We start from the raw sequence: 9,237 nt of genomic DNA, 5'->3' as shown, positions 1-9,237 counted from the left end.
TTAATTATTGTATTTTTGTACAAAAGTGGTATATTATTTTTCATTTAAAACACAAGGGTTAGGATGCAAACAACAAATGAGAAGCATTTTTAAAAAATAACATTATTTTTCCTGTATAGAAAGAAAACAAAATTTCCACTGCCATTGCAAGGGTATTGAGAAGTAGGAATGGCATCATTTATTTTCTCTAAAGGTAACAAATGGCCCTGCCTTCTCCACATCTCCTATGTTCAGATGAACTGTGTTGTGACTTAGTGGCCTAGGAGTTCACTATAATAGAAAGATCAGCCTGCAATTCTGGGCAGATGGCCTAAACAGGAAGAGAGGACTACAAACCTTTTCCCATATATAAGTGGGTCAGACACTTCCCTGAGCCAGCAGGAGAGACAGGTGCAGCAGTGTCCCCACCCATAGCAGAGACCTGCAGGGCCTCCATGTCCACTTCTGCTTCCATTCCCTTCCTTGAATATTAGGAAAGTATAAAAAAACCAAACTACAGACCTGTGAGAAAAGTGCAACCCAGGTTTACAAGTACTAGAGGGAGATGAGGCTGGCTGGCAAGACTACTGCAAGGTGACAAAAAAGGGGTCTGTTTACTTTAGAAAAGGACTACTTGATTAGGCATTTCGGTTACCTAAGGATTTATAACCACAGCCCAGGGCCCAATTAAAACTATCAAGCCACTCAAAGACCTATAAACAATGTGATGGCGCCTTAGAATCTCGGGAATTTCACATTTTTTTCTCTGTCCTAATCCCACGCAAGGGACAATTGGGTGACTGATTCCACACTCAAAGCAAATGGGAGTATTTGGGTTACAGCCAGGCAAGCACTGCAGAACAACTCTGTGACACTCAGATCCTCATGGGACTACTGCAGGGACAGGAATAACATGAGGCAACCAAAGGTACAAGTAATCCTTGCTTGTTTAATTAGAGGATCCAGTGTCTCAACTTAGGAAAATTTACAGCCAGGGTGCTCGTGGCTTTCTGCCTATTTAACTGTCCTTGCTCTTCCTGGGGTGCAGGAGTCTGCCCCACAGGCCGTCTGTCTGTCTGCCTGCCTGCCTGCCTTCCACTGTACAGGCAGAGGAAAAAACGACAGGAAGGAGCAAAGGGAGTCAGGTTAGGGTCAAATCAAAAGCCAGCTGGAAAGCAAGAATATTAACGGCAAGGTGAGAGGTGGGAGAAAGGCTTGACAAGTCTGGCTGAGTCTGCTTTGGTTTGGGGACTGAAGAGGTGGCTAGACATTACAAGTGCAATCACATTGGTAGCAAATGGTCATCCCTTTCTTCCGACTCTTCCCCCAGCTGGTCATCCCCAACTCCACGATATGCTGCAGGCACATTGCGGGGTTTGGAGCGGCACACAAAGTCACAACCATCCTGGAGGGAAAAAGCAAAGGAAAGATAATCAGATTATCTACAGTGAAACATGATATGGTTTCAAACTCACAACAGTAAGAACACCCAAAATCCAAGGCTTAGCCCAGATTAACTTTGCTACTTACAGCTACTAGGTTGCCAAGATCCTGCCAGAAGGCCAGATGAGGAAACTGCTCCATTCCCTTGGCCCCCACTACCAGTCGCTGGTATAAGAAACCCCCAATGATATAGACAGCAACCAACGATGCAAATCTAGACAGGAAGACACACACTTAAAACTTATTTAAACCCTGAAGTGGCGCCACATACCTCTAATGGCATTGAGAAGGCCAAGGCTAAACATTATAGTCAATATTAGCTGTTTTCTAAGTAGCACTGAGAAGCCAAGGCTAGACTGAATATTCAATTTTGGCTGTTTCCTAAGCTGTACTCTTAAAACGGCTGGTAGCTCCCCAGAAAAACTGCTTAGGAGTGCTGTGTCAAGCACCCAGAAGAAGGGTGGATACTTGGTATTGTGATTTAAGTAGTCACGGATCACTGTTAAATAGGATTCTTCATACAAGCTCTATTGATATAATAACAGTACTGAGTAATGTCCAGGCCGGTCCTGAGAGAAGCTAACCAACACCTTTAGTCCCTGTACTTGGGAGACAGAGGCCAGCCACGTCTCATAGCCAGGCCAGCCAGAGTTACACAGGGAGACACTGTCCACATAAACAAACCAATCTCCAAATGCAAATCATTTATTGGGACTAAACCATTTTTAAGAAGCCAGATCTGATCAGGTACATCTTTAATACCAGCTCAAGGAAGACAGATTCTGAGTTTGAGGCTAGTTATAGCTATAAAGTAAGACTGTCTTCAAATTGTATTTTATTTTTTACTACTGTCAGTCAGGGACTGAGCATAGGACCTGGTGCATACTGATCAAGCACTTGGCCACCAGGCTCTATTCCCCAGCTTAATTTCTTTGAACATATACAGTCTATCAGCGAGTCATCTCTAATTTAGTATACGTCGACACACGCAGCAAAGAACTCACATGACAAGTAAGATGGAGCCCACACTGAGGTGTGAGACCTCTGGAGAACAGGCCAGGCTGCTATCCATCTCAAAGAGGTAGAAACAATCATGGACTTTGCCTCGCTCCTCAGACACTGGGTTAAAATTATCCTGACGAGAGGACCAAACAGTAATTATATACGTCTTTCAACTTGCATCCAACAAATAAGACTGCCCCCAATAAATACATAAACCCCAAACATCTGCTGCTCCTCTCCTAGTTTCAGGATGTCCCTGGACACCGTACCGCTAGTGTGTGTCGATTGCAGGAGATCATCACCACTGCACGACGCTGCTCTCTGCCACAGTGGTTGTCATACTCGTCACCGCCTTTATATATCAGCATGATCCAATTACCTGAGGATGGACAAGAACAATGAACGGAACTGTGGAGCGCCGGGGAAGCAAAGGCAGCAATCAATGGGCAGCACGACAGTGGAGTAACTTTCTAGCTACCGAACTTTCTAGTTAATGAGAACCAATCTGGTCTGTCTGAATGCTAAACTAAAATCTTCCTTTTGTAAAAGACAAGAGTTTTGCTATGTAGCTCTGGCTGGCCTCCAACTTGTGATCTTCCTACCTCTGCCTCCCAAGTTTTGAGGTCACAGGCATTTTAAGGTCACACTTGGCCTTAAAACTTGTTTCTTGAGAAAACTTTTGTTCCCTTATTTTAAGAGAGCAGATATGTAAGATTCATCTTATTTTTTTATATTAAAGGTAGGCAACAGACTGTAAAGATAGTTTCTATCCAAGCTTTTAACACTGATGTGCATTTTCTTAACACAATGTAGCAGAGGAGATTCCACAAGATTGCCAGGCAGCAGGGAGATGTCAAAGAATTTATTTACTATGTTTAACATTCTTTGTAAAATATTGACAGAGAACCAAGTAAGGATTCTTCCAACTTTGCATATGAGAAAACAAGATTTTAAAATCAGTAAGCTGGTGTCTTAAAACCATCTGTGGTGGTCTGAATAAGAATGGCCCCTATAGGCTCATATCTGACTAGGCGTGGAACTGTTTGAAAGGATTATAAAGACTAGGAGGTGTGGCCTTTTGGAGGAAGTATGTCACTAGGGGTGGACTTTGAGGTTTCGAAAACCCATGCCTGGCCCAGAGTCTTTCCCCATCTTTTTACCTAGATCAGAATGTAGAACTCTCTGCTACTTCTCTAGCACCATGTGCACCTGTGTACTGCCATGCTCCTCCCTGTGGTGACAGTGAACTAACCTCTGAAAATGTAAGCCTCCAATTAAATGCTTTCTTAAACAGTTGCCTTGGCCATGGTGTCTGTTTATAGCAAGAGAACAGTGTGTGAAACACCATCGTACTAGGAGAGTGAGCTGGGTAAAGAATTTGTCTTATTCTTTACATAGTCAATATCTACACTGGATAATTTATCTGTTATGGGAAGAACTCAGACCACAGGTGCCCCCCTCCAGCATATACTTTCATGACATTAGAAAAATACAGCTGTTAGCACAAGGAGGCAGAAGATTATTTTCCCCTTAAATAGACTTACTGGTTTGCACAAAAAAAGTTATCTTAAAAGTCAATATTGGTTAATTTGATAAGCCATGGCAGTGGCCAGTATGGAACTGATTACGTATTTGGGTGACTAGAAGGGACTCCAGGCTATGTATTCTGGTAGATTCAGATTCACTTTCATTCTCAGTCATTCATATTTGCTTTTTCCATCCCTTTTTCTATCTTCCTTTTTGGTGGAATTAAGGATCAAAGTCAGAACTTTGTACATGTGGGCAAATGCTCTACCTTCAAGTATATCCCCAATCTTATATTCTCTTTATGAAAGCTTTGCACTGTCTTCAAACACAGAGGTGCCCTGAGCAGCTCTGGAACTGGGCACTGTGAGTTAGTCTAGACCAATTCTATATAACGTGACATACTTGAGAAGCTGGAGAAGGCCAACACACACAGGATTATTGGGATTAGCCAGTCAGGCAATATCTTACTTCCGTTGAAGATGTGAGTCTCGTTGATTCTGCCAACCACCGTCTCCTTCTCATTACTTTTGTTGATCTGGACTAGGCCTGCCCCAGAGGAGTGGTTGCCAGCTTCCCGGCATACTCTGAATATGTAGCTGTATGTGTCTGGGCCCTGGCCCACAGTACTCTCAAAACTGTACAAGAAAAGAAAGAAGAGAAAGAACAGTATTACTAGTTTCCATGCTCAGGACAAAAGACTCCCCCTCCCATCAAAGCATAACATCTGTTACAATCACACGTTATTTGTGGCCCCCAAAACTGTCCTACTTGTTGATAGTAAGTTCAAATATACCATCCGAGATAGCAATACATTCTAGAATATTCATTCTAGCTACATAAAGATGTTAGCTGTTTCCCCACAGCAAGACTAATTTCACGGGACAGTCCTAGGTTTAAGGATCATTTTCATGTTTATCAGAAGATTCCCTGACACAGATGAAGACATACTTAGAGATGTATATGTTTAAATGTGTGTGATGTTTCTAAAGTCTTATATGAAGCTATCAAGTAATGCTCCGATTTCTACAAGCTGGCATTTTAGACCCAGTCTTTAGAAACTGATACTTTTCTGTGAAAGAAAAGAAAAATATACATAGTAATATGGCTGTGAACTTGTCAATAAAGAGAGGAACGTATTATAGCCAAATAAAATTAATAATTGCTAATGTTCACATTAGAACCCGTTATCATTCACGCACCCCTTCCACATTAAAGCTAAAGTAAACTCATTAAAGAGAAAAGACCCTTGGGAGAGCGTTTCTTCCCTCTCAGGTTCTCCTCTACCTTTTGTCAAACAGTGGCCGTAACCTTTCCAGGAGAGCCACCTCATTCTTTGACTCCTTCTCCTTCTCTCCTACCAGGTCGCAAGTCTTTTCTTCTGTCTGCCAGGATTCTCTCACAGCTACAGCCAGGAGTAGCAACAGCAACAGTTCAGTCCTCCAGCAGCCAGAGAAGGGGAACATCCTTTTGGAAGAGTGTGTTGGAGGTGAAGGCAGGATCAGGAGAGAAAGAAAACAGGTCACACAACTGTGCAAAAAGGAATGGCATTTTGATTATGTAAAAAGCATGACTCTGCTTCAAAACAAACTGGGGATAGGGGTGGGATCTCAGTGTAGAGTCAAATGTCTTTAATCTCCACACTTGGAGGCAGAAGCAGATGGACCTCTGTGAATTTGAAGCCAGCAAAAGACACTTGATGAGATACCCTGTCTCAAAAAACCTCTAAAAACCAAAACCCCAGCAAATCAAACGGGGTTGGGGGAGGGAGTTAAGAGGAAGAAAATAATTATAATAGCCAGGGTGCACCCATCTTTGCATTGTTATTGCCTGATGAAAATTTATGTTGTATTATCCCGATTTTCAAAGTCAAATACTAGTTTATAAATAAAGCCTAAGTCAGTGTCCTTCCCTGGGACATCCCAATTGTGATTTATATATATCCTAGCTTGAAATTATTATGAAAGACGTAAAGTAGAGAGAGAAGATTGACTTTGCTGGGCCCTAACACATCAGTAGGGAGCCTCCAACAATCCCTCTCCACACTGGAAGCATGTGGAGTGTGGGTGAAGCAGGCATAGGACCTTAACTCTTCCTCAATTACTTATGTGCCATTTCTCTGAAAACCCACCCAATCACAGACGAAAACTCACTGGGTCAAAACGAGTTATTAGACGTCTTCCAAAATCTACCTTCTCCCTTCTAAGCCACAAATCTTAAGGCCAGCTAAACTTTCAGGGAGTTGGCTGTCTTTTTCACACTCTCAAGTTCTGAGTTCACTTTCTGTTTGTATTATTCTAATAGGCCCATCCAAACCATGGCCCATGGGACACACATATCCCCAGACATCTGTGAATGCAGCCCAACATTCATGGATGACAATATCCGATTTCAATGTTGAAGAGTTGGTTACCTTCATAGTTAGGCCACAGTGACTGATGCTGGCACAGGACTTCTATTAGTACCTATTAGTAGCCCTTTAGGCTATTGGCATTGTTAATTTTATAATGGTTTCACTATTTTTTTTTTTTTTTGACAGTTAACTCTTTCAGACATTCTCCGCAACAAGCAAGTGAAAGCTCTAACCCTGTGCTCTAAGTTCATTTCCCGTTTTCCCTGAAAGGTACATCTGAGTTTCTATTTGCTATATGCAGGGAGGGCGACACACTTACCCATACCCCACACACCAACTCACTAATACAAGGCATTTCCACACAGTAATCACACGTAGCCAAGAGGTCAAAGGCACTCCTAATACATCTCAAACAGGACACTACAGGACCATATGCAGCAGAGTGACAGCCTTAGGTCAGGCACTACCTGAAATGCCAACATACCTCAACTAGTCAATCCTCCCCAAACCTTATGCATTAACCTTAACTGTCTCTATTTCACAAATAAAAACCACAGGACAAACAGACACAGCTAATGGAGTAAGCAAGGTAGACGGCTCCAGAGCCAACTATCCAGCAGGGAGCCAAAGCAGAGTTGCCTTTCTCCTTTTTAAAACAGAGCAGGAAGGGGAAGTAGCTCTTCCCACAGTTAACTGTAGTGAAACAAAGAGCTCAGATTTAAGCTCTCCCTGTCCCTGAGCTCAGCTATTGCACAACCAGTCGACTCACCTAGAGCTCCTGTTAACCTGCTCAGTGCCATTCTCCTCAAGTTCTCTCAGGATTTGATTTGAAATGTTATCGCTCTGGGCTCTGAAGCACTTGCTCCCCAGGCCATATTCTGCAGGGATGCTCTCACAGAATGGATGCTGTGCACTCTGGCCTCAAAGTTATTTCCTCATTTGTTACCTGTTGCTGCTTTCTCTTCCCAAACTAGGGCAAAGAATCTCACAAAATTGGGACAGGATGAGAATTAAAACAAGCCATGGTAGGCAGGCATTAGATGGGCGGAATTGCTTGTCAGCTGCTTATGTGTTCAAAATGTTAGAAGAATAATTTTACACTCTTCCCAGCTTAAGATCTGACTCTTCAGTTTGAGCTGCTTCTCTTGATTCAGTGTGGTGTATGTTTTTACATGCGATACTTGCATTATGCTAGTTACACAGCCTAGGAAACGATGAGGAGGTCTGATGCTACGGTTGCCTAGTGAGTTACTTGTCCTAGGTTACACAAATATTAAATTGGTGAAGTTGCTGGATCAACCTGATGACTAACGACATGAAGGCATTTGTGGTCAAACTTCTGATAAACACTGGCACAAGGAGAGAGCAGTAGGAAACTGAAGCTGGGGTAATCCTTTTTTAAAAACATGGTCCAAAGAGATCCTCTGAGTGCAAGCGTTTGTCTCGATGCTCTTGGAAATTCCCCTTCCATTTTCCTATTCTATAGAGACAGATCCATTGGCAGTGCTGAAGCATTCTTTACAGGACGGCCCATGACTAAGTTAGGGGTTGGGAAACTGCTGACCTCAGCCTTGCATGCCCTTTTCCCACTCATGGCCATTTTCCATTTTCTAATGGAGGGCTTTATTTTCTTCCTCCTGGTTGATGGCAGCCCAACACTTTTAAGATGTCTCAACTGGCAGAAAGGCCCGATGTTTAAAGTGCCTCAAGGAGGTAGTTCTATCCTTCAAAGTCTCCACAGAAACACAAAGATACTCCCTGTTACTCTTTTCCACACCATGCTAACAGACCTTCCTCGAACTTTTTCCAGGATTCTGGAAATTCTCGCCCTTCCATCTGCTCAAAGTCATACCTTACCCCCAAACGACGCCATGACGCCACTTTACTCCCAGGATACAGGTCAAAATTCTCTCTACAAGCACCCAGTAGCACTTTACACATGGGCACTTTCTTTTTCCCACCTTCAAAACATCTTAAATCCCTCTCTGATCTTGGAACTCTTCTTCCTCACTCCTAGAAGTCTGACGTTCTCCGTTCTCATGCCTTCTGCCTCCAGGGCTAGGGCTTCCTAGCAGGATCTCCGGCTAGAAGCACGGCCAAGCGAAGACTCCTGGTCTGCATCTCCTTCAGCGCAGAGGTGCGCAAGGACCCCAGCCCGCTTCCTCCACGCCCCCAACACTCACGTGTCACGGGAAAACAGAGCAACCAAAGCTCAGAAGCCCCCACGAATGTGTCTCTGGGGTTGGGAGACGCGGCCCGAGATCAGGGGTGCGGGAGCGCAGACCCCAGTCCCTCGATTCCTCTCCGAAGCCAGCGCTCCCCTAGGCGCCGCGGTGCGCCCCGCTCCAGAAGCCGGAAACAGGAAGCAGCGAGAGCCTGCTGAGCAACTGCTCCGCCCACTGGACTCCGCGGCATGTGACCGCGGAACCTTCGCTCTGTTCTTTCTTCTGAACGCTGATTGGTCAGCAGTCTAGTTCGCTTTTCCCCGGTCCCATCAACCCCCGGACTGAGGTCGTCAAGATCTATTTCTTCTTTTCGGGTCTCCTTTCTACCAATGAAGTTCGAGCTCCGCCTCCAAGGACTCTGGGCAGGCGCTCCCCATTCACGCTCCGGTCATGTGCCAGGCGTCCCAATAGGTCGGATTGAAGACAGTACGAGAGGGCGATCTGCGGAACTACGGAAAGTGTCGCTCCCTGGGCTTGCTGGGACTTGTAGTTCCCTCGCCCGGAGCTCTCTGGGAGTTGTAGTTTCTAGGACTCCTTTGCTTCTATGGTGGCCTCTGTGCGGCGCTGTTTAGCCATCAGTAGGCTTGGATAGCTTCTGGTTTTCAGTTGACTCTGCCACCCAGACAGTGGAATGTTAGTTAGGTCCTGCATGTCTTAATTTTCTTTGTTCAGAATTTTCTAATTCTCTCAGGACATAACTACTGTTACTGT

The 9,237-nt window shown here is 44.3% G+C and overlaps 1 protein-coding gene across 1 annotated transcript; it reads right to left on the bottom strand.

Moving 5' to 3' along the window:
* Positions 1–750: 750 nt before the first annotated feature.
* Positions 751–8,789, bottom strand: M6pr (mannose-6-phosphate receptor, cation dependent). The gene is made up of 7 exons (XM_052174778.1): positions 8,485–8,789; positions 5,236–5,415; positions 4,420–4,586; positions 2,694–2,803; positions 2,427–2,557; positions 1,510–1,636; positions 751–1,384 (listed from the first exon to the last, which is right to left on the bottom strand). The coding sequence occupies exons 2-7, from the start codon at positions 5,412–5,414 to the stop codon at positions 1,262–1,264; spliced, it is 837 nt and encodes a 278-aa protein (XP_052030738.1). The 5' UTR covers position 5,415; positions 8,485–8,789; the 3' UTR covers positions 751–1,261.
* Between the last annotated feature and the right edge of the window lie 448 nt (positions 8,790–9,237).

The sequence above is a fragment of the Apodemus sylvaticus genome, chromosome 2 (assembly GCF_947179515.1).
Source record: "Apodemus sylvaticus chromosome 2, mApoSyl1.1, whole genome shotgun sequence".
NCBI lineage: Eukaryota > Metazoa > Chordata > Mammalia > Rodentia > Muridae > Apodemus > Apodemus sylvaticus.
The sequence above is the reverse complement of the archived record's forward strand: the minus strand, read 5'-3'. Positions and strand labels throughout refer to the sequence as shown.

Excerpts from the sequence above, each read along its gene's own strand:
- M6pr (XM_052174778.1), bottom strand. The coding sequence starts at position 5,414 with ATGTTCCCCTTCTCTGGCTGCTGGAGGACTGAACTGTTGCTGTTGCTA. Across the intron at positions 2,804-4,419 it reads GACTCACATCTTCAACGGAA|GTAATTGGATCATGCTGATA; the intron begins GTAAGATATTGC and ends GTCCATCCTCAG. Across the intron at positions 1,385-1,509 it reads ATCTTGGCAACCTAGTAGCT|GATGGTTGTGACTTTGTGTG; the intron begins GTAAGTAGCAAA and ends TTTTCCCTCCAG.